Source organism: Poeciliopsis prolifica, unplaced genomic scaffold (genome assembly GCF_027474105.1).
Source record: "Poeciliopsis prolifica strain line A6 unplaced genomic scaffold, Auburn_PproV2 SCAFFOLD015, whole genome shotgun sequence".
NCBI classification, from domain to species: Eukaryota; Metazoa; Chordata; class Actinopteri; order Cyprinodontiformes; family Poeciliidae; genus Poeciliopsis; species Poeciliopsis prolifica.
Window position 1 is genome coordinate 10140001 of NW_026562390.1, and position 26108 is coordinate 10166108.

The 26108-nt window shown below is 36.4% G+C and overlaps 1 protein-coding gene across 1 annotated transcript in view; it reads left to right on the top strand.

The window, feature by feature from the left end:
* pappaa (pregnancy-associated plasma protein A, pappalysin 1a) overlaps positions 1 to 26108 on the top strand; it is a 96832-nt gene that overhangs the window by 41518 nt on the left and 29206 nt on the right. Inside the window, exons 11-14 of the mRNA XM_055040409.1 lie at positions 7234 to 7344; positions 9037 to 9172; positions 9465 to 9678; positions 17030 to 17204. Coding sequence (XP_054896384.1) covers positions 7234 to 7344; positions 9037 to 9172; positions 9465 to 9678; positions 17030 to 17204 — 636 coding nt within the window. The remainder of the gene's footprint in view (positions 1 to 7233; positions 7345 to 9036; positions 9173 to 9464; positions 9679 to 17029; positions 17205 to 26108) is intronic.

Genomic DNA, 26108 nt, shown 5'->3' on the forward strand with positions numbered 1-26108 from the left:
GAGAACTGGACCTAGTATTAAACCCCAAAGTACACAACTCTGTGAACTAGATTAACAGACATCACTAGATGCATAAGCAGTTCGATGCTAGTGGACTTTACCAAATTTTATCTCTCAAAGGGAATGAGCACCTACACCCAAAATATAACTTAGTTTGTGGCAAAGTACCTTAGATAAAATTAAAATATGAAGCTACAGATGCTAATAAATTAAAAGCCATGTGGGAGAGAGCTGACATCTTAAGAATTGAGCAAGGACTATTGGAGGGTAAAAAAAAAAAAAAAAAGAAAGCCCTTACAAATAAAGATTTTAATCCTTTTTTATAGAGTCATAAAAATATCTGTACATGAGTCAAAGTCTATGTGTGAATTGAGACAAAATAATGATCAGAAAACCTGGACAAGTAATATTAAAACCTGCTTTATAGGCTTTGTTCTTTGGTAATCAAGCTTGTCAAATTACACAGTCATACAGAAACACGTGTGCTAGCATGCATGCTGTCCCTGTCCCTGTGCTGCCTCCATACAGGTTTATAAGATAAATCCATATGGGACTGAAATGTACTACTTTTGTTGCTCTAAAACAGTACATAGTGTGTTTCTCCACTACTTTTCTGCAGCATGCTTTAGGGGAATTACAGTTGAGATCTGGCCCTCACAATTGACTTTGGTGTGTTTATAATTATTTGCATGTGTGTGGGCACGTTTTCTCATATTCTTGGGTTCATCAGTCAATAGTCCACTATGCTTGTGGGGTACAACAGTTTATTAGGACTAAAATGGCCCCTAAATTTTAAAAGGTTGTTTATGGGTTATTAGGGCTTAGGTTTTAGGATTGCTCTTGTTAAATGGTTGGTAAAGTGCTTGATCATGCATAACAAGAGTAGACAAAAGTAAAAGAACTTATAGCGCAAAAACCTTACTTTTACATATGTGTGTTGAAGAACTTGTGAAAGTGGGGAGTCTGCATTTGCATTCAAACACCAAGATTAAACATCAAACTGAGTGATTTCTCCAGAGAATGCTACTGCCCTCACAATCTCTCAATGGAGCTTTAATTATACATTAGCAACAGAAGGGATAAGCCTTCAGAGCTGTCACACAAAAGGCAAGTCATATGTAAAATTAAGCTACCTTGGAATTTCAAATAAACATATGAGAGGCACAATAGGGAGTGGGATAGCCAGACATTATTATTAACTGGTCTAGTTATGTTTCAAATCTCAAAAAGCACTAATAGTTTGTATTTGAGGCAGAATAAATAAACTACCATACTTAGGAGCTGCTGCAGCGAGATATTTTTTCTATACTATTTCTTCTTCAGAAGAAAATAGCATTCAGATACATGAATGAGATACTTGCACACAACTTGAATCAACTTAAAATGAGAGCAAGAGAGAGAAATGCTAACAAATACAGAAGCTTTAACACTAACTGAAATTATGCAGCGAGGTCAGCTTTTTGGCAATTACTCTCCTTCCTAACATTCCCTACAAACCACAAAATCCTCATCAGCTATTTGGCACTGACATAAGCATGTGGTCAGATTAAAAAGAGACCTCTGACATTGTGTCTTTTTGTCTTTTTCACTATAGAATATTGTAAAAATACAATAATAAAAAAACATCCTCCGCTTATTAATCAGACAATACTGATTAATAATGTTTTGTTGAACACAAGTGTCATTAAGGACCTATTTTGTTGACATTGCACACACTTCAGTCCGTCCTTAAAGCTACTTATGTTTTTCCTCATTAGACTAACAAACTACACCTACTCATCAACTTGAAAAGATCATTTTCCACAGTTTGCCACTGAGGTTGTCTATCATCAGCTTTAGCGCAATGAGACGGTGAGCTTTGGTAGGTATGGGTGGCTCTCAGTGCAAGGACATTACCTCACACACCGGGAGCTTACCAGCGTTCCAGTAAACCATGGGATGGTGCTTGGAAACTCATACTTTCTTCTCTCTGTTTCTCTTTTCTCCTTGCCACAAATGTCTCACAGATGCTCACAACTGTTTACCGAGTGCAGGCTCTAAATGTGTATGTACGCCTTCATCAGAGAAAGAATGAGAACGAGCTAAGGGGAAAAGGAAAAAAAATATTTGAAAGTAATACGGTGTACTTTCAATTACTAAATAATCATTCTAATTTGGGTTTTCACCAACGTAAGAAAAGCTATTTGAAGTTAATGATAAGTTATGAAAAGCTAGATGTTTTCTTTCAGTTTCCATACTTTGAAACTATTCATATGTCAGTCAAGGTTTTGTGACCACTATTCAATATAACATTTTTCTAAAGCTGAATTCTCTTTAAGAAATGTCATTGACACTGTTGATAGAGAGCGCTAATTCTGGCTTTTACCACTATTGTAAAATAAATTATTGATTAGCATTCCTAACTCTTAAATTTGTGTATTTCCTTGGTAATATAGTCCATAATGTTAAGTCTGGCATTTCAAAAAGACTGGTAATGATCCAAAATCAAGCACGTGTCATGACACAGCGCTGAAAGCTCCAGTGGAAAATAAAACAACAAATAAACAGAACAACAATGAGCAACTTCCTGGCATTAAAGTCAGCTCTGGATCAATAAGCCTGTCAGTTAGGTGAATCATTCCCAAGATCATTTAGCGGCTGCTGTGTTCCAGAAACTAGCTTAGTACTTGACCTTAATTGGTGTGACATAATCAAATCAGAAATCAGGCAATAAATAAACAAGGAAAGATTACTTTATCTTTGCTTCAAATTGAATAGCTATGGAAAATCCATACCAGGTAATATTTTAGGTGAGCTAATCTTTGTCTTTAATTTCTGGACCAATATCTCATTTCTGGAGTTAAAGACAATTCTTGGATAGAAAAAAAAAACTTTCAACACATTTGGACCATCTCTGAAGAAATATCTGAGACTTGCATCCCAAAAAGGTGCTTTCTAAAGTCTGAAGATGTTTGAGTAAACATTTAAGCAAAAAAAAAAAAGGTGTTTCATGGTCGCGAAATATGTATGTTTAAATTCTGACTTTTACTTCCCATACTTTAGATACTCAATAGACAGAGTCTGCTGGTGAGGTGCATTACACAGTAGAAAGGTTATTGACATAATTTCTCCTTTGCTAACAGCTCCCTTCTGTGTTTTCTGCTTTTTAAGTTTATTGTTTCACTTTATGTTGTTAGGGAGTCTTTTTACAGTACAGACATAACTTTAGGTCAGTGAATCTGACAGTTGCACTCTCACTTTCTCTTTATCCCATTCGGTTTCCCCTTGGCTTAAAACACTTTAAGTCTCCTTTTATCTGAAGTGGTGATTTACAAACACCAGTTTGTGTCTGCCGAACTCCAGTTGACAACCCAGCTGGTAAATATTAAGACCATATGTGTAACTATGTGCAAGGGAGTGTGTTTGTGTGTGTTTTGAAGCTTAGTTGCTCACCTTCTGTCTAATGTAATTGTGAATGTTTGTTTTTTTTTTAAAAGAAAAGTGATAACTTGTCTATTCAAAACAGATTTAAACTTTAACTTCTTAGGTCAAACTGCAACCTCAGAGCTTCCATAGTAAATAAACGGTTATGTTTTTTTCAGTAATGCTTGTCCAACAAATTGATAAATCTTTGGGTACCTCATGGGTTTTACACTGTTTTTATTTTCACCAGGTATGTTCTGAGGATCTTAAATTCATCTGTGAATGCACTCAAGATGCATCGGGAATGGTCTTCTTCAGATCATCTTCAGTGGTGGTCTCGGACACACTCGTAAAAACACAAACGCTGAGAAAAAGCTGGTTTAAAACGTATATTTTTGATTGTTTTCTATTGAAGTGCCACCTGCTGATATGAGGTGACTCACCTTAACACTTATCTATTCAAATTAATGAATAAAAAAATGACCTCTTCTGTGAACAGCATTGCCAAAATCAAATATCCATCTTTTTGGGACATTGGAGGGAAAAAAATAAGTTTGTAATTTCCCAAGATGCTCACTTGCAATTTTAACAATTATTTGTGGTTACTCTGCATTACAGAGCAATTAGTCATTATTTCCAGGTTAAATTTTACTATGAGCTTGTTGCCCTTACCAATTACAGTATTATTATTTATAGTAATGCAAGTATAATTGTGATGTTTTGACTAAATGTTGCTGAAACAGCACTCATATTCTTGCCACTTTTGTTAAGTTAAAGTATCCTTACTGTATTGATAATAGAGGTCATATGTTGTACATTAGCAAAATATGTGTAAAATGACCCCATTTTGCTACATACACTTTGCTAAACAGAATGCTATAAATGACTTGAGACTCATACTCCACTCTTCTCGGCAAGAATCAATGAATCTTTTTACTGTCCATTGGGACTTAGTATTGAGCATGCACTCTACTCCTTGGAAAACACCTGATCATAGTGCACTCTTAATTGTGTTTTATTATTTACTCTTCCTATCCTCGATAGATTTATACTTAAAAATGTATAAGCTAATTAATGTTAAATGGACTGTACTTGAATAGAGCTTTATCTACTACAGAAGATTTAGCTTACACTAAATTCAGTCATTCACACGTTCACACGAACTTGGTGGTGAGCTACACTGTAGCCACAGCTGCCCTGAGGCACAATAACAGCTGCCATACATTCGCACGAACCTAAATAAACTTAAATAATGAACCTAAATTGTGGTCAAAAGTTCATATGATCTATTCCCTTTTTCACTGCCTTTTTCTTTTTAGATTCAATTAAATGTTGCTCCTTTGATGCCAGCATTGCTTTGAAGGACATAATTTTAAACTATTTGAAACAGATCTTTAAATTCAAGCTGTACATTAGTCATTTAGAAATGTCCACAGACAAAATCACACAAACTGTTTCTCAGAAAAATAACTGATGGCCATTTCTCAATTAATAGCATTGGGCTAGTGAATGTCACACATCGTTTTATGACAAGAAGATATTGGAATTTCAGATCCGGCTGGTTCTGGTTTGGATTTTCCAGTTTTGTTGATGCACTTTTTTGTTATACCTCTTATTTATCCTGACGTGAAAAAGTAAGTTTACTTGCGATTTCCAACAAATAAGACCTATGAGAGAAATTCCATAATTTCCTAAACAATCTCTCCTACAATGAGCTTTCACATGACCCTTTTTGACCCCACTCTTTGTAAAAGTTTATTGATGAACACATAAAACTTCAATGAAAGTAAGTACCTAAGTGCCTGACGGATGGAAAGTTGTCTTGCCAGCAACACCCTTCCTCCCTCTTTTAACACTGGCACCCAATCAATGACAAATTTATTCAGATTACTGTGATTTTGCACTCACATGGGGGATGGTGGAGTGGTGGGATGAAAGGAAACGTAATGAGCCACGGGTCACACGCGAATTGCCTCCCATTGGTGTGATGCTTTGTAAAGAGGGGGATGTTTGCCTGTGGACAGGAAATTATGTGAGGAGGAGGGGTGTTGAGAAAGCCCTAGCTGGTTCCACCTGTGTTTATATGAACAAATCGTCCCCTTGTCTCACAATGCTTTTCTCCATCTGCCCTGCTAGTGAAGTTTCAGCATTGGAAAAAGGTCATCCACAAGCAAAAGAAAAGTTTGAAGATAACTTAATGTATCCAGATGGAGTAACAGAGTTTTAGTCTCAAAACTATCCCCAAATGGGGCAAGACAAGCCATTCATGGCAACTAATCTTGTGAGGTGGGGGGTTGATGTTTTTTGTTTTCAACTGCATTTCTGATTTTTGCCACTTCAGCTCTGAGCGGAAAGGTCATGTCAACAGATTCAAAGGACAGATATACTGACGTATAGCTGGTCTGGCCAGTTTTCTACGGTGGCAGGATCTTGCAGAGGCCTCTCTAGCAAAACTCTCATGTTACTGGTTTCTCATTTCACCAGCTCAGGGCAGCAGCCGAAACTCATTGTCCTTGGTGTGTGTCCTTTCTTCTCTTTCTTTGTTTATCATTGCTCAATAATCTTTTACAATCTGTATATATGTTTTTGTCCCTCTCCTACCTAATTCTGACCTTCCCACATTTCATGTAGTTCAGACTTTTGTATTTTTAAGCATTTTGCATTGGTAATGGTGATGAGTTGCCACAAATCCAAAGTAAGGATACCAGGATTTCTCTCTTGCCAAATAATGTGATGACTTCAAAACTGTTGTGAAATAATCCAAATGTTCTCTTTCTTAAATGCAACTCACCAGTTCAGCCAAAATATTTTACTTTGAATTGGACCTTTCAACATGGAGGGCCTTATAAAAGTATTCAGACCTTGTATTTTTTTTTTTTTTTTCATATTAACCAATTAGCACACCAGGAAAGTGAGGAATAGGGACAGTTGTTCAGAGGTTTAAAGTCCCCAAAGTTTAAAAACTTTACAATGAACCATTCATTACATGATTCAAAATGCAAAGAGTACAACACAACTGAAAAGCTATAAAAAAAGGCTATTAATGTAAATAAACATGTGGAGGAAGGGGCACAGGTCATTAGTGTTTTCAAGGTTTACTTGTGATGATGTAATGTCATGCAGAAATATCATGGTCCTCTTTAAATATGCAGACTTTTTTACTGTTTCACTAGTTGACAAAGGGTCTTATTTTCAGTCAGTCTATAAACCAAAATCTCAATCTACATAATGTATAACAGCCCCTACTAGCAACCCAGCTTCACCTTGCTGGAGTGTAAGTCAAAGTGGACCAATGAGCCCATGCACCCAGTCCAGAGTCACTCTAATTGCTTCAGGTTTGATTCCTCGTAGATCTTTGGCAGTTAGTTTATGTCTCTTTCATATATCTTAAAGACTTTATAGATTTTGATTTATTAAAAACTAAAATTATTGATTAAAAATAATTTTTGATTTCCTTTTTCAGATGTTTATATCTCTCCCTCACTCACATTCCCGTAACCTGACTTTCTACATTCAAAAAGAATTGAAGTGGTCACTGCTCTGATTAGGAAAATATGACATAAAAAAACATTGTTATGGGTAAAGTTATTTAATGGTTAAGATAAGAGCCAAATGCAGACAGCAGGCAGATGAAAATGGACATTATTTACTAAACAGATTAGGAAAATAAAAACATGAAATCCTAAGTGGAACACAAGAAAACAGAATACATGGAACTTGGTTGAGCTAGACTGATGTGCATTAAAGATCTGACAGGGGGGAGGATGATAACATAACAATTTTAAGAGCATGATGACATGAATCTAATGAAATAATCTTTATTTCATGCAGACATGTCTGTCCAAAGTCTTTGACTTATCTGATGGAGTCTCCCAGTATGCATGGTTCCCTTGTCAAGAGGCTTACAGACAAAGATCGGAATATTCTACATACTGGCTGAAGGTAAGATAAATACTAAATATATTCTCGTGAAAACTCAATCCATTGTTAATTGAGTTTTGTTTCTTAGTATAATTAGTGTTATTCTACCTTGAAATAAAGAAAATTGCATGTTCTAAAACTCCAGAGAAAATCAAGTTTTAGATTTTGTTAAAATTGCCAGGTTTCAGATGAAAAAAGGTCCCTCTGGCATTGCCAAACATTGCATTTTTGGAACTACTTTGTTTCAGTGTATGGATTTGGGAAGCTAGGGTTTCATATGGAGCAATTCTTCTGAAATTGCAATCTTCAGTTTATACAAAGCTCATTTCAAAAGCCCTTACAATTCATTTTGTTTGTAAGAGATATGGAAAAGGAATGAGAAGTATTTTATAGCGTCCATAAACCAAACTGACATTTCTGTGGAATTTGGGGCTGGCATTTTTTGGCACACCACATGAGATGTAGACAGTACTGTGGGTCACATTGTTCTTTGATTTTGAAATGCCAGTAACCGAATACAAAGTCTGAACCAATGTTACGTCATTCCATTTGTGTTTGTATTAGTTAAGGCTAGCAAAAGTCACTTGATGAGGAACTCTTCCCACAAGACAAATTCCAATACCTGAGTTTGAGGAAGGACTGAGGGCTAAAATAAAGTCATTTTATGTATAAAGTTCAATAAAAGTAAGACTTGCATATGGAGAATTTAAACCAGTGTCAACTAAATTCACATAACATTTTTTGTGAATGTTTGTTAATGTGATTTCTTGATTGTATGTTTATAATGTCTTTTTGTTGTTTGGGTCTTCCTGTCTTGGGACTACAGATGGAAATTAGCAATTATGCTATAATCTGGCTCATTTACAGTCTGTACAGAAGTATTGATTGTTCATTAATGTGCATTGTCCCTAATAAATTAAATTAAATTAGTAAGACTGCAGCAATGTATTTTTTTATACCAAACCTGGCTGCTAGTAACCTGACCATTGCCTTCATACACAATTTTGTTTGGTTCTCATCTTCTTTCAGTGGTGCATCTGGGATTTGTTCCATTATGGTTGATTTGTCAGGATGCATTTTATATGTCATAGCCCTATTCCCCATCTGGTTGTTTATGCAATTTCAAGTGAGATTCACATGATGGGTCCCTTCACGATCGACATAGTGCATTGCATACGTCATGGCCAAGCAACTGGGTACAATGAGATGCAATGGTTTAAAACGTCAGAGTCCACACCACCAGAGCAAGCAATCATTTCTCAACAGCAGTACAAGGCAAACCGTAGATCAAGGGGCTTGTTATTAACAGACTTCATTTCATTAATTATTATGTGGCTGACAAAAGTAGCACTGAAAAAAATACTACTTGGTGAGCACCAAAAATATGTCCCAGCTTCATTTTGGAATTAGCTTTTCCGAATTTGGCACAATGGTTCACATTTCAGTGATTATATTGGTTGTGAAATATGATCACTGATTATATTTCAGTGATTATCACTGAAATATAATCAGTGATCATATTTCAGTGATAATCACTGAAGACTTGGTGACTAGTTTGGCATTAACACAAAATTAACACCAAATTTGGTGTTAAACCATTTAAAGGGATTTGAATGGCTTGTTACTAACATTGTTCAAAAGAGGGAATAAAGTGAAGAAAAAAAATCCAAACAAACTATTATGTGTAAATGCATTTTGTTTTCTTTCATTTAGGCAAACTTTTCTCATCCCATGGTGGCTGCAGCAGTAATTGTACATCTGGCTGCTGATGGGACAAAGTTCATTGACCAGACACAGTGCAACATTACTGTTCAACTGGTGGACACCAAGGATGGTTTCCATAGTCTAGGTGAGGACTCCTATTGTATTTTTAAGCTCCATCCCACTTCATATACTTCTGATACCACACTTTCATTTTGAAAATAACCACTTAGGTCCCTAAAACAACAAGGCAACTTGAACTGTAACTCCCTTTTTTTCTTTGTTTGCTTGTGTTGCGTTTTTAACATCAGCATGCTGCCTTGTTTAGTCATCACTCCTATTTTCTGAATGGAGACGAATTCATTCCCACCGCCCTTATCATTTACTCTGTTCACTCTGTTTTGTCTTCGGCTCTGTGGCTTCTAATAACATCTTCGCAGGTGAGTGGCGTCTGAGCTGCCGCAATAACCCTTTGGTGATCCCCGTGAGCCATGACCTGTCAGTGGCCTTTTACCACACCAAGGCTATCCTGGTCATGTTTTCCTGTCAACTGGTGGCCATCTCTGGCATTGGCCTGCGATCCTTCCAGTCGTTTGACCCCATCACAATCAGTGGTTGCCAGAGTAATGAGATCTACAACCCCACAGGACAGAGGTGAGAGATCTGCCAGCTAAAAATGAATGTGTGGAGCGGTAAAGACTTGCCAGAGAAAATAAATAGTTGATGCATTTTTCAGTAATGCTGTCATGGTATTTGGTGATAATCCATTGCAGTAGGTCATGTTTTGCATACATTCAGAGAGTGACGAAATCCAAAAGATTACCAAATTTGAGATTACGTGAATCAACAGAACTGAATGGGGAAACAATAAATTTCCAGCCTCACTTTTAATAAAACTGATAGAAAGTAGATCGTTTCCAAAAATGAAGTGTCTGAATTGTTTCTAACCCTAAATTGTGTTTACTGTGACAACTTGTTTTGTATCGAGCTTGGCTAAAGACCACAATTCATTAAAAATAACTTTTTCTTAAAAATCAATAACCAGTTCTACATGTTATCCTCTCCTTTGCCAGTTCTGACTTGTCTGGAAACACAATTTCAACTTACACATCAAAGGCTTTGCCATTTCCAGAATATTATTTCTTAATTGGTTATATTTCTCTGTATTCAAAATATTTCATTAAACGCACAAAACATGTAAAAATGTGCATGTATCTCGTTGCAAGTGGTTCTGTGTGAATGGACTGTGTGAATAGATTTTTTTTATTTTTATTTATGTTTATCAGTCTCAGTCAGACCTACAAAGGATTGCAGAAGTTTGAATTCGGCTGAAGGTTTTTTCTTATGTTGTTGCACTACAACCACAAAATTAGAAAATCTCATTGGAATTGTTTGTGTTTTACTATCACGAAACATTGTATAATTGTGAAGTAAAAAGAAGATAATGTTTTTAATGTCTTCTCATTACAAGTAAAAATCTGAAACGTATGACTTACATCTATGAAGTAGTTACTTCATGCTTATGTAAAAAAAAAAAAAAAAAATATATATATATATATATATATATATATATATATATATATATATATATATTCCAATAGAAAATGATGCAATTTTATGGATGCAATGTGACAGGATGTGGAAAAGGTGAAAGCTTATCAGTCATTATTGTTTATTCCATAGTATTTTTCAATTAATTCAGCATTTAACTCAGGCTCAGACCTGAAGTCTCCTGCAAGTAGAGACAAGGTTCTGCCTTTTTGATCAACTCCAATCCATTATCTCTTTGTCATCAACCTTCCAATTAACCACTCTGCTTTCACTTCCCGTCTGACTCTTGTACTTTTCCACACATCCTCCTCCTCCTATCCTTCAGCTCTGCTGTTATTCTCTGCCATCCTCTCATCTTTTTCGTTCACATCATCTTCTTTCAACCCTCAATCACCATCTCCAACTCCCCTTTTTTGTGGCTCTCGCTTTATTCCAATCATTTTCCTGAGCCAAACGGCACATTTCCCGTAACAATTATTCCCTCACTAAACACCATATCCCTTTTGTTAACAGAGTTCTTAAAACAGGATCTATTAACATGACTCAGTTTTGTGTTCTAAGCGTGTCTGTGAGCAGACACACATGTATGTTTTCCACTTAGTTTTTTATATTTACTTTTTACCCTTTCTATCAAGGAAAGAGTCTATGTGTGTTTAATACTATATGGATACTACGTTGAACGTGTCCTTTATGTTATGTATTTGTCTTAGTCAATCGTTAAGAATTTCAATTCTTCAAACTTTGTTTCCCTTGTAATTTTGTTTGGTCATTAGTATTTTTATTACTTGAATTTGGTTAATTACTTGAAAGGAACGTGAACTGGTAATAGCGTTAGGTTTGAGGGGTTCCAACAGCTTTTATCCTTGAAGCAAATGAGAAGAAGTTATTGCATTGAAATGCTTGTTTGTTCATTGTGTTAAAAAGCGAACTGTGCAGGAATGCTTAAACATTATTTGCATAAAACTGTTGTAAATATAAATGTAAACTAAAAATGAAAAGTTATCTGTGAAAAAGAAATACGCTTGTTCAATCACCAATTAAAAGTCAAAGGTGAGGGGGGAACCATCAGATAATGCTTCTACATGTCGGTGTTCCCGCTAAAGCCTTCTTTTTTGCGTGTGTGTGTGTTTTTGCCCTGATTTTCCCTTTACGACAATCTTACAACGTCCTGCAGTGTGTGATGTGTTACATGGGCATATTCAACATCGTCTTGGCCTGATTATCGCAGCCTGTCGGGTTTTCCCTGACTGGGAGCGAGAACGTAGAATATGGCTACCTGTCACATTCAACGCAGCCTGTTGAAAGCACAGTGACGTAAGAATGGATGGCGCAACTGAGAGTCCGGTGGACATCGTAGGTGATGTGTGGAAATGTTTATTACTATAAGCAGGGGCGCCGCCAGGAATCTCGGGCCACCTGACAAAAACTTTTATTGGGGCCCCCCACGCAGCTGCTGTTACAATTTTTTGAGTCTCTCTGACCTACCAAAGCATCACTATTTTAAAGGCTTGCAACTGCCTTGCTTTCTTTGGTTCAGTACTGATAACTAGCACAATATTTACTGCTCATGAATTTTACATCTGACATTCTACATGTAATGTGCAAGTAGGTTGCTTAAATTTTTTCTTTTAGTTTTAGCTTACTGAAATGTCTCTGCCTACGAGCAACAGTCCAAAGCAACATGCAAAATACATATAAATCAATCCAGACTTCTCAAAAAATGCTATGTAGTTGCATTTTATTCAAGCTGCAGTGTATAACTTTAGTAAAAAATGTTTTCTCCATATTTGTTAAAGCTGTCACCATGTCGTGACAGTCTGTTATGAGACAGGCAATTTGTAAAAACAATCAATCTCCTCCACCTCATCCCTGAATTACTATTGCTTGCTAAAGTAATGCAACATTCTGGCCAAAACAACCAATCAGAACCAGGAGGAGGGTCTTAGTGCTGTCAATCAACTCCATTCACTAACTGCTAAATGTGCTAATGGTGAAGAAACAACATATCATTACAGGAAAATCGTTTATCTTCCGTCACTGGTAGCTATGCTAACTAGACTAAGCATTTACAACAGGTTATGCTAGTTGCAATATGGCACAGCGAGAGAGTGAGGAAGGCTGAGCAGTCACATGAGATTGTGATTGACAGCACTAAAACTCTTCTGTCTCATTAGTTGTTTCCAGATAGTCTTGGGAGAAAGCAGAGGAAATATATTTTTCACAGATTATCTATCATGCCACACTGTCACAAGTGTGGTATGACAAATAAGTAAATTATTTCTTTTTTAAAGTTACATACTACAGCTTCAATTTCACTCAGGAGAGGATGGGTCTGTTAAGACACGTCTCACTTAACAGATGAGACGTGTCTGACATCTGTTAAGTGGTAAAAGGGATGGGACAAATTAAATATGAGTATCTTGTTAATTTTTTTCCTTAATTCATTTACTGCTAGTAAATGGTAAAATGGACTGAACTTATATAGCGCTTTTTCAGTCATTTTGACCACTCAAAGCGCTTTACACTAGAGTCACATTCACCCATTCACACACATTCATACACCGATACGCAGACCGGTAGGCAATTTGGGGTTAAGTGCCTTGCCCAGAGGCACATCGACATATGGCAGGAGGAAGCTGGAATCGAACCTACAACCTTTCGATTACAAGATGACAACTCTGCCACACAGCCACAGTCACCCCTAAAGAAGTAAAAAGAAGGCAAACAGTAGTTTGTAGTTAAGCTAACTATGCTAAATTGTTGATAATCTCAGTCTACCCACCTCTCTTGGAGGAAAAACTGGGTCATAAATTGATACTCTTGCCTTTTCTCTCTTTCCCTCTCTATTTTTTTCTTTTTAGAAAACAAAACAAAAACAAAAAAACATTTTCAAAGTAATAAAGAAGCCACAATGTCTTTCAGTAAAGGTTTGCATGCTATCGAAACTATGCGTTTTTACATCAGTTTCGGGAACCAACCATGTGTCGTACTACAGTGATCCCCAAACCCCTGCGGACCGGTACCGGTCCGTGGACCAATTGGTACCGGGCCGCACAAGAAAAAAAAATCCGTTTTATGTATTATTTGAGTCTGGGGAATCTTTTATTTTGAAAATCATTTAACCGGCTTCTCTCGGTTATGTCTTGAGCGCCAACATTGAGCCACAAGCAGCAAAATGAGTCAGAAACGGTTCAGATGTCTTTGGAAAGTTTCTTTGCGAAGGAGAAAAGGCCCAGAGAAGAGACAGGAGAATGGATTTATCCCGGTAGGTGATTCCCAATTTCCAAGCCCGCTGTGCATAATATGGCGACCGGCTGGCTAATGAGGCAATGAAGCTTCAAACTGCTTCTCCACTAGAGACCAATGTTCGTTTTGTGGCGCATTCGTATCTTATTTTGAAGGGATATGTAAACGTTACCATATTGACCAGTGGTCGAGAGGAGACGAGAGGAGTGGAGCTGGTGGTTTTAGGTCTGGTTCACACCGCACGATTTAAGGATTGTCGGCCGATTTTCCAAACCTCTGTGACGTCAGAGCCGATAAAAGTCCAACAGGTTCGATCGGCAGGAGCAACACACCACAAGAACCGATTCCACTCACGAACATCCCGATTCCAGAAGAAAATCCAGTAAAACCCCCAACATAGCATTACGTTAATTTAGAATGATAAACACGACGACGATGCAGAAGCAGCAGCGATAGTTTGTGGTTCATTCGAAGCGATAAAAGTCATAAAAAGAGGCAACAACCTGTCGAGTAACTTGTGCCACAGTATTTCAGACATTTAAAACTAATCAATAGTAATTGCTGTTGTCTAATATGAAGCGGTTTCACTTTATTGATTTAGAGTTTGATCTAAAGAAAAAAAGCACAATACTAATACTAATTATAATATGATATATTATCTGCATGATAATATAATTATTTACAAATTAATCTTTGTACTTATGCCTAAGGAGAATTTAGAGACCAATTTACTAAACAGTCATGATTTCACTTTGGCAGGAAGCCAGAGAGAAACCTGCAAACAGGATACTTTTTGATATTTATGAATTAGAAATGTATTTTTGACATTTGCTTAAGCTTTTCAGCTCTAGCCAGTTAAGGCTGACCTGCAGCATGAACAGCGACGTTTGCACCCCAAATCCAACCAACTGTTGAAAAGTGAAACTATGTTGGTTGGAAACAATGCCGGTGGAAGGGCAACCAGGGGGCCATTGTTCACTGGCTCAAGGAAAGTGGTTTCACAGTTTGAGCAAGAGTTTTTGTTGTATAACTCTCTATCTGGGTCACCGCCAAAAGAATCCAACCAGACCAACACAGACTCCAGCAAACATTTGACGTCATAGTCCTTTCCCACGTCTGACAGTTTCTTCCCCCTTAGCTCCATCAGAACTGGGGAGAGGTCTTTATGAAAAAAAAGTTTGCCGGGCTGATGGACAGCTGAGAGGATGAGACTCGCGAAACATAGGATGGACGATGCCTCCAGAAAAAACCCTATCCTGAGCAAGACACCGCATGGTGACGCTCAGGTTTAGGACACTCTGGAATGTAGCATTCACTTTGTTGGAGAACTAAAGAAGTTCATTTGTCCTTGTCCTGCAGCTGCTGCGCTCCTTACATCTGGGATATCCGAGCCAACTCTATGTTCTGAATTAACGTCCGGCGAACGCAACGATAATCCTAGCATTTAGAGACGTTTTTTGGGACAAATTAATGACTGTTTTTGTCTGAAATACGTTCCCCATCCGGGGAACTTTGTATCTGAAAGACACTTGTAAAAGGGCTCTTCACAGAACTCTTGTCAGGAAAAGAAAGAGATGGAACCAACAAAACCAAAGCCTGTGCTGTCACTTCAGCCACAGCTTTGGCTGCAAGGTCAGCCGCAGACAAATCTTCCCCAGCTGGGTTAGATTTTTCTGCAACTGTACTCTCACATGGTGTACCGTCATCTTTGAAAAAAACCTCCCCGGGTCGATTTGTCCAGAGACAGTACCGTTGTCCTCTGTACTGTCTCGTATAGTCCTAGTCGGGTCAGAGTCTGAGGTCCCACAGACATTCGTCGCCTTTTCAGAACAAACCACCCCAACCGGGTCGGTTTGTTCTTAGGCATTGGATGGAAGACCTTTCTAAAACAAATCATCCTCATCATTCTGACTGTAACCTTCGTTAGAATCCTTCCCTGGAAAGTAACGATTGTACACTTTCTTCAATCCTGTGGTTACAGTATACAACTAACATAAATACTTAAATAATGAGTAATGTTTTTTATTTATTTAACATGAAGAGATTAATAGATTTGTATAATTTAATTTTTGGTTTCCATACCTGCTTTAGTATAGAAAAACCTAAAATTGTTTTCTTAATGTCTGACATTACATCAGACTTTTCCAACCTTCACCTTTTTCTGTTTTTGGTGAGTTAAGATTTGTCATCCACCTCCTGCCTCTATTCTTCTGCCTGCTACCTACGTTTTAACCATGACAACATCTCTCTCTCCTGGTGTATATAATGCATTCTCATTTTCGAAGGAGGAGGATAGGTTTCCAGGTAGTTAATTGTAATTTATGTCATAAATTCCAGAGTGACTAGCAGGAAACCACTAAGAGATTGTATTGAAAGCCAAACTGCCTACAGAGGAGGCTTCAAGGTTTCCCTGGTTTGTCTATTAAGGCTCTACATGAAAGATTTTATTTTTTTTTTAACCAACATGCTTTATAAACAGTCTTCACCATTTCACGTTTGTGGTAAATCTGATCGCATGGGAATACAGCAACACAGAGGTAGAAAACAAAGAGCACAGTGTGGTTAATATGATGGCTTCCATCAAGTTATTTGGAAGACAAATGAGGAAAGAGAAAGTTTATGTCTGCATTAGGAGACAAAAACCAAAATGGATGAAAAGAACAAATCAACTCATGAAAGTGAAAGTTGATTTTTTTTCCTCACTCATTCTGTGTTTTCATATGTTTTTTTTGTTCCTTCTCTCCTTGTGTCTCTCTTCTTGCCTCTCTCTTTATATTTTCCTACTTCTCTTTCCCTACAGTATAGCAATATTACTATATTATGTGGATTGTTGTAAATGGGGAATCCAGGAATTCCAGCAGCAATACATGCCTTCTCCATTTGGCTCCAAAATTCACTTTTACTCAATTTCTGTCGTTTTAATCTGCAAGTGGTCTATCCTGTTGGTTTTAATTTCTTAGTCACATATGGCAATCTGCTCTCCATGTGGTTTATTGATTGGATTTGTTAAGCAGTCATTGATGGATGAATGTGGTTCACTCAGTGCATAATTTGTTTGTTTGTGAGCAAATGTGTGACTGCTTCCATGTTTGCATCTGGAGTGTTACTTGGATAAAAAATAAATGCCTCTTGTTAGCATTTTCTCTTACTCTTTTCTGTTCCTCTTGCTTTTTTATCCCAACCCTCTACCACCCACTTCCACACACAGTTGTGTACATTATTCGTGCGAAGCCATTGACTGCCAGGAACCCTTAATCCGCAATGCAGAGCTAAAGTGCAGTAGCCCTGGTCGGCACTTCTACAACGGAGACCGCTGCACCATCTCCTGCAACTCAGGATATGTCCTGCAAGTCCACCAGGAAGACAACATCATCAAGACCCAGGTGAACACACTACTACCTATGTGCACTTAATGGAAGTCGAATATCTCTATGCACAAGGAGGGACAAGAATGCCAAATTGTGAACATGCTTACCCCTGGGTGCAAGCACATTTTTTCCAGCAGATGGAGCATGCATGGTAACATAAATTTATGAATGCCTCTATACACATGCAGAGGGGCACACTCAAACACACAAATGCCCACCGAGCAAAGGTGCAAACAAGCTTGCTCCCTTCTCTACTCTCAAAACTCTGCATTCTTTTGTCACCTGTGAAAACTAGGCTTGGCAGGTCCAGCCTCCAGGGAGGGTGATGTCATAAAAATCCATGTAGATCAGTGCACCAGTCTCCTCCAGCGAATCTGTCATACACTTAAAATCACACATATGTATACGTGCACATCCACTTATTTTCTTCAAGCAAAGACATAAATGCGTGTAGTCTTCTGCTAAGCATACTGCACCATCACCTCGAACAGTCACTTTGCATTGCTACTCCGTTGGGACAGTGACATCATAGTGTAGTGTCTGCTCTCTCTCCCTTGTAGGCATCTGTTAAAGGGCAGACACTTTCTACCACAAAATGGCATTCATTAAATGTCTATGTGTAGATTGGACACACATGTGATAATCACAGTAATTTGAAAGCAGTTTTTTTTTCACAATCAGGACACAGATATAAGGCACACAAAGATGTACATTAAGGATCAGAATAAAGAAGTCTCTTTTGAATCTAGGGTTTATTGCATCAAAACATAACAATAAGGATCATAGTGGAAATTAACAGTTCCACTATCATAGATACTGTTTAATATCTATCATCAACTGGAATGTATGTGTTATTGAATAGAAATTTTTGTAAAGTGTTTTGTAAAGTGCCTCTAGATTATATTTGCTTTGAATTGGTGCTATATAAATAATCTGAATTGAATTGAAAGACATCCACAAATGCACTAGACAAACAAATAATGTATGATATACGTCTGTAAAGATTATAAAGCAATTTAATGGATCATGAATGAAATGTCAATTGTTTTACAGTGACACAAGGAATCACAAGAAGATAGTAGTTACACCGGCTGCTTGATATCTTGGGATTTGATGAGAAAATCCACCCAAAAGTCAGACCATGCTGTGCTCAGGGAAACTGCAAATGATGTAGTAGCTACAACTTAGACTCTACAGATTGCAGTTACAAAGTTTATTCTTAAAGTTACACAGCATATTCATGAAACAATTGATAATAAATATTAAGTTTAGTTTAGAGCTGCCAGGAGAAACTTTGCCTGAAAAACGTTAGCTTTCAAAAGGTGCCTGCTTCTCCACTGGCAAGTGGATCCAAGTGGTTGATGTCTGCTTTGGTTGTTCCCCAGTTTGCAGGGTCTCCAGGGCTGTGAGGATGTAGGAGCTTGGGTTGTTGATCTGGTCATTTCTCCCATTATGTTTACAGCAACACTCAGCAATGGAGAACCTTGAGGTTGTGCTTTTTATTTTACTCAAATAAACCCAGATGTATAATTTTTGACTTGCATAAATTAATTACCGGCTCAACATAGTGAAAACAATCCAGATTAGCTGATTAATAATTAGTAATAAAAAAAATAATAATTGTTTCAATAAACTAAAGCTATACATAAGGTAAATTAGAATGTTTTGCACTGAAATATCAGGATTGTGTAAGGTATGTTTAAGTTCTGGTAAGGACAGTTTATGGGCTAATACCAGCAATATAATTATCTTTAAACCAGCTTTTTGTAACTTTAACAGTGTGCGCATGTGCCAAGTCCTGCTTGAAAATGAAATCACCATGTCCATAAAGTGTCGGTGAAAGGCAGGGCGAACTGAAAACAAAGCTGAAAAACAGCCGCAAAGGATATGGCACCCCGAAGCATGACTGAGTATTGGAAACTTCACATTGGACTTTAAGCAGCAGGGGTTCACTGCCTCACTTCCTACAGATTCTGGGACCTATATTTCCAAATGAAATAAAAACTTGACTTTCATCTGAAAAATGAACTTTTTACTACCAAGCAACAGTCCAAATCTTTTTCTTCTTAGCCTTAGTAAGACAGTTCTGACATTGTTTTTGATTCGCCATTGGCTTGACATAAGGAATGTGACATTTGTAGTCCATGTGTGGGATTTATAGTAAGACGGCTCTTCATGCGCTGATTACATATTCACTTCACTCTTTGAGAATTTCCCCCAGATTCTGGAAAATATGTTGCTTTACAATACTTTCAGATGGACTTATCTCAATTTACAATCGTCTAATTTCCTGAGACATTACATTTGGGGTTTTTATTATCTGGTGGTCATAATAATCAAATTGGCAAGAAATAAAAGCTTGAAATATTTATCTTCAAATGTAATCTGTATTTTAAGAGTTTCACTTTCTAAAAGGGGACAGAAAAAATCGTAAACTTTTTCACAATATTCCAAAGTTATTCCCGTAGTTGGATGTGTTACCGTGAGGTTGGTACGAAGGTCAAAGTTAAGAGGCTTCATAAAGAAACAGTGGAGTGAACATAAACAAGGGGAGAGGGAATATTTGCTGTTTGGAGTTTGGCTAGGATCTTTTTAAATTTAGAAATAAACCTTGGGACTTCAATTGTGCCGTAATACAGTTGCGAAGATTATAGATCCTAATGCTTGCAATAGTTCTCCGTTACGTCTGCGCATATTTCTAAATGCATTAGATTTTTGGTTGACAGGGCGCCATGTAGCTATTAATCAATGTCAGCTCATTTTGGTGGTACATCATGCTTTTCAAAGATGGAGACAGGAATACACTGCGAAAGTCAAGCAGAAGGAACAAGAAGAGAATAGAAGAGGAAGCAGAGTTTTGCTAAATACCATTTGCTGGATGTTCAATTCAAGGCAGAAGGGGAAGGTTTGTTATGAAGGATGATGAAGGAAATCAATAGTATAAATAAAATAAATACTTTGCACTTTTTTCCAATTTGCTTCCATGAGAAAAAAAAATATTCTGTCAGATATTTTTTAAATTATCTAACAAACATTGAAAGGTGTTTTCTTATTTCTGTCAAGGTCCTGAATCCACATATATGGCTAACTGATTGATTAGGATTTTATAAAATAGACAATTCAAAGTGGCACGAATACTTTGTGCCACTTTGGATTAACATTCAGACTTCTTCTGCTCCTTTATATCAATACTGTAACTAAAGCCTGTGCAATCCAGTTGTATCATAAGTCCCCGAATTAGTATATAAAGTCGATCTTTGTGTAGCTTAATCTCAGTCTTTTGTGTGAAAGCATCAAATGTTTGAGGTAAATCAAAAGGAAAAAAACAACAAAAACAATGAGAACTAAGGAACTCAACGGACAATCAGGGATAACGTTGTAAAGTTTAATACAAAATCATGTTGGAAAATAATTTAAGCTCTAAAACGGTGAGCACAATTCAATGAACTTTAGCACAATTATAAACCTAACAGACATTGGATTCCATGTAAATTCATAGGCTGGAGAAGAAAAATCATTAATTAAACAAACTGGGAAGATTCTCATGGAAACTACACAAATTCCCACTCAGAATGGAGTATCTGTGAACATCTGTGGATACAACAATTAGTTATGCATTTCATAAATCTGGCCTGTATTGAAGCGTGGCAAGAACAAAGGTATTTTTGAAAGAAATTCAGAAAGTTCTGTCTGGCACATGCCATGTTAGGGGCACAGCAAACATGTGGCAGAAGATGATTACGTTCAAAGTTTAACTTCTGAACATACAAAATGTTACATGGCAAAATTCTGCATGGATTCCACACTTTTCGCATTTTCATTTTAAAAGGCATATCTTTATTAATTTTCCTTCTGCTTCACAATTATTTGCTGCTTTGTTTTGGTCTATTACACAGAAATCTAAACAAAGAACTTTGAAGTATTTATTACAATGTGAAAAAAAGGTCAAAATGTTAGACATAAATACTTTTGCAAAGCACTGTAAAACTCTGGAAAAAGACGTTTTAAAAAAGTATTTAATAGTACAAGGTGGCATTTAATCATTTGTATCTTTCCGTCTTTTGTTAGTCATTGGTCTGTAAAACCACAAACTTCCACTCTAAAATTTAAAGGTGCAGTGTTGGGCACAATCCTGTTTCCTTTCATTAGCCCATTACATTTTTTTTCACTGATGACAAAGTGGTTCTGGGAAAACCACCTTCTTAGTTTCTATCTTGAGCTCAAATCTCTTCCCTTCACATGCTTGATTTGTTTGTGTGTGTTTCACGGCTGTACGTTTTTTCCTACCTCTCTCCCTCTTTGAAGTTGCAAAGGAACAGTAAGTGCTGCTGCCGATCAAGTCACATCATCTTCAGACTGAAGTTTTCTTTTAGACATTTTACAGCCTTTAACATTACATTTTAAAAAGTATTCACTGGCCTTGTCTAGTTTTTTTTTATTATATTGTCTCCCCAATATGAATCCAATTTGGATGACAAATTTCCTGTGCTCTTCTGTAAAGTAACTCATAGTGTGAACCCCAAGGCAGGAAGCAGTAAACTAATGTGCTACGTTTCAGATGTAAATCAATATCCATTACAGTTTAATTTTAAGGTACAATTGTTATGTGTTTTTTGAGTGCATAACAGAGATGTTTACAAGTCATCTTTTTCCTAGTGAAATATAAAGTCTCAAGTCTATAAAGTCTGACTCAAGGCCAATTCAGAGAAAGGCCACCTCATCAAGTCCTTGTTTTTTTGTTTTTGTTTTGTTTTTCCTCACTCAGAGCTGTAGAATTTTGTAATTGTATTGGGAAGTCATTGTTTACATCAACTTTTAAAACTAGAAGACAGACGGGGCACATCCTGGACAGGTCGATCGCCCATTTAAATTATTTGTTCTTAATTCGAAATGTTAAAAATGTTTAAATTGAGGGGCTTAATTACAACATAATGAATGCTGAAAAGTGTAGTGAATAGGTGAATGTTGAACTTCTACATGAAACAGTAAGTGCCTTTATATTGATATTTACAGTCAGAAATATTCTTAATGATGCACTGTGCTTAACGACGAGATAATCAGAATGTCGAAGGTAAATTAGGTTAATTTTGTTCTACAATGATCCAAAGTAATTGGTTCACATGCAATGTTTAGTGTATTGCACAGAAATAAATTTCTATATATTTATGTATAACCATTACAAATCAAAAATCATTTTTGTAATTAAGGACCTATATTTTCATATTAAAAGTGACTTATGTCTCTTTCTATTAAATATTTGGAGCAAATGCTTTTAAAGATATATTGAATGAATCAAACATTATAATAAATATTACAATTAACAATTTTTCTATCTTAGCAGCAGTCATACGTTTTTTATGTGATTGACCAACATATTTGACATAACGACATCTGCCAATCCATCCAGTGGGTTTGTTAGAAACTGACGAATTCACAATTTGTCCTGAAGGGAAACGTCCCTTTCTTAGAGGAACTGAACCCAATTTACCTCCAACAATGTTGTTGGAGTTTATCATTACAAATTAGAGACTTGGTGAAAAGTAATCAGAAAAAAAAAACAAAGGTTAAACATTGTCAGTGGGGAACATGCAATTCAAAGATGTATTATCTTGTCGTAGGTAGCGTCATTTCAGTTAAAGATTGATAGGAAGAAGAAGATAAACTATACAATTCGTAACTTTCAATTTTGCTTTCACTTTTCAAATGCAAACTGTTTTGTTTGGTGTGTTTTAAAAAACAATCCATGTACTTCACAATAAAATAATAGACTATTGTGTGACTAATAGAAAAAATGTCTGAGGGGTAAGGCACTGTATGTTGGACTTGAGCTATTTTGGCTATGATTTTTTTATTTCTATAGAAGCAGATTACGATAGTTCTATGTATTTCACTGTGTTGTTCATTGTCTCAACTTTTACAATCTCATTGAATTAACAGACTAGATAATTATTTTGTTTTAAAATGATCATGAACACTTTCCTCCTGGAAATCGTCCAAACTCTGGAAATGTTTTATAGTCTTTCCCCGAACCATGGCTTACTGCAGATTCTTTGCAGAGGTCTGAACATATCTCCCTCTACTAAATTGCCTGTTTATAGTCCTGGAACACTGTGTGAATTGTGGGACACAGATGTCTTTCTTCTCAGCTTTATCCAGTTCATTCATTTTCCTACATCCGAAACAAAGAAAGTCTAGCTTCTCACAAATTACAGATTTTGTCAATAAACTTTCACATACTAATGAATCGGGGTTTTTATGGCATATTGTACATAGAATGAAAGGATTTCAAGCTATCTATAACTGAAAGTACAAGAAAAAGAAAGTACATGTTCTAAAAGCATCATCTGAACAGGATCTTTAGACTCTCAGAAGGCACTTTAGGATAATTACAACGTTTACAAAAGTCACATGTGCTTGAGAGTTCCTGTCGCTACAGGTTTACCCACTAAGAAGTCAGTATGCTTTTTATTGTTTTATTGCACTATCAGGGCCCTTAAAGCCCATTTTGAAAAATCGGATTGTTCATCATGAAAGCAACAATCGTAAATGTATATTATCTTACATTTCCTAAATTATTGGTGGTCTTGACATTCTTGAGTGCTCTGCTTAGTTTATGAACCCTCAATAGTAATGAGCATTTTTGTACTATGATAGTTTTTTAATATATATTTTTAGAAACAAATTCATATTCTACTAATAAAGATATATTTTGGTTTTGTTGTTACCTATTTGTGGTTCGATCTTTGTGGATTCGTCTATTAACAGACCTTTTTGTGGAACGTGACACCAATTTTCTGTAAAAAAAACAAAAAAAAAAGATTTTTTTTGGAGCGTGACAAAATTATTTGAAAGAAAATACAACTTTGGGAAGCTGTGATAACTAATTGATAGTTAATTGATATGCTGTTGGTTGGCATTTGCAAAGCCACCAATCCAGCAGCATCATTTGTTTTCCATTGTGGTGATTGGCTGAGCAGCAATGGGTAAAACTGTAGACTTCTGCAGTAAATAAAATGGCATTTACTAGTCATTTATCAATGAATATTAATAAATATAAATAAATATATTGATAAATATTCATTGATAAATATTATCAATTTATCACATCTACACACTGTTGGTGGTAATCCACAATGTGGTCACAGCTGGCACCACTGAGGTTTCTGACCATCAACATGCAAGTCAAGGAAGTGTCTTGCCCAAGAACACAACAATCCAACCACTTACAGAACAAACATCTACTACCTGAGTCTCTGTCGCCTTAGTGGCATCGCTGAGTATTAATACATATTAAGGTATATTTTGTTCTTGAAGACAGTTATACACATTTGTAGAGGGTGTCTCAAGCATTTGAGTATTTTAACTACTTGTAGCTGCATTTCTTGATCTCTGTAACTACAATACTTTAAAGTAGGCTTTAACTTTCTAAACTTCTGTAGCGTTTGCACTTTGATCTCCAACTAAGCCAAACTGCCTACTTCACCAGTATTAACAAGTCAGAAATCTCATAGCATGAAACATGGCATAGAATTGCCATATGTACCACACATAGAGACTACTGAAATTTATCTAGTCAGTTGTTGCACAAAGAAACTGATAATTAATTACTTGATCCCATGCTGTGGTGCAGAAGCTCTGTCTTCACTAATGAAGACTCATTCAGCTCAGCATGCTAAATGATTGGAGTGGATGAGTTGGCAGCAAACGTGGCCTTATTTTCTGATTAAGCTAATGATTAAATTCCCACAATCATGAACTGTGTATAAAGTATTCTTAAATCTCAAGATAGTCAGGCAGTCATTTAGTACGGGGAGGAAAAAAAAGACAGTGAACACCCGCCAAATTCTAACTTAATTAGTCCTTGAACATTATCATATAATAAACGGCACACCTTTCACACCAAACCACAAAATGAGAGTACATTGCAAATGAAGCTGGAACTTAAAAGACACAACTAGCTTGATGTTTCACAAAGTTGGCTCAATTTCTTTATGTTCAGGACCTTATAAGATGTGTTTTTTTCATGCTAAAACTGTAATAGCAGCTCCAAACTTTTTTTTAAAGCAATCAATGATCACTTTTTCTTCACATAAATAACTTTGAACACGTTAATTATGATTCTGTTAAGATAAAGACAAAGTGAACTATTTTGAAGGCTTTACATTGTAACGATAGTGCTTAAATCGCATTCTTATTCAACAATAAGTTAATAACTTTTTTGAATTATGTCCCAAACCTCGTTTTATATATTTAAGCTATTACAAACTAACACAACCTAGATAGTTGACAATTTACTGAGGAAAACTTGGAAGCATATTCTGGGTACAGTATAATTCTGAGTAGGCTGCTTCTTTCCTGACCTCTGTTTTTCAGAAGATTTATATTTTGTGTTTGTGTGCATATCAAACCAATCCCACAGGATATAAATCATTCTGTCTGGTTGGGGAGCAGAAGTTTTCTAACTTGCTACTAGAAGAGAAACAGATGACATTATCTGCTTTAAAATGATTTAAGATTATTAAAGTCTTATATAAAATGTTGACACAATTATAAGTTTAAGATTGCATTTCCTTTGAATCTATTTATATATATATATATATTTTTTTTTTAACATTTTGAACATTGTTTGAAGTTTAAGCAAAAATAAATCAACACACAGACTACAACCCGCAGTCACTGCAATTACCCAGCCTTCAAGCTCCGACAGATAAACAACATGCCTGGTAAGCGCATATTAGAAACACGGAATTTTCTTTTTTCAAAAGATATATGGTAGTTCACTACACTATATGAACTACCATCTTTTGGACTTTGTGTGATAGCTGTCGGCATTGTCTTTAAATGAATCCCTTCACTGTCGCGTCCAAAATGCTTACATGTCAGACAAAGGCTCTATGAGGACTCCAGTGATAGGAGGTT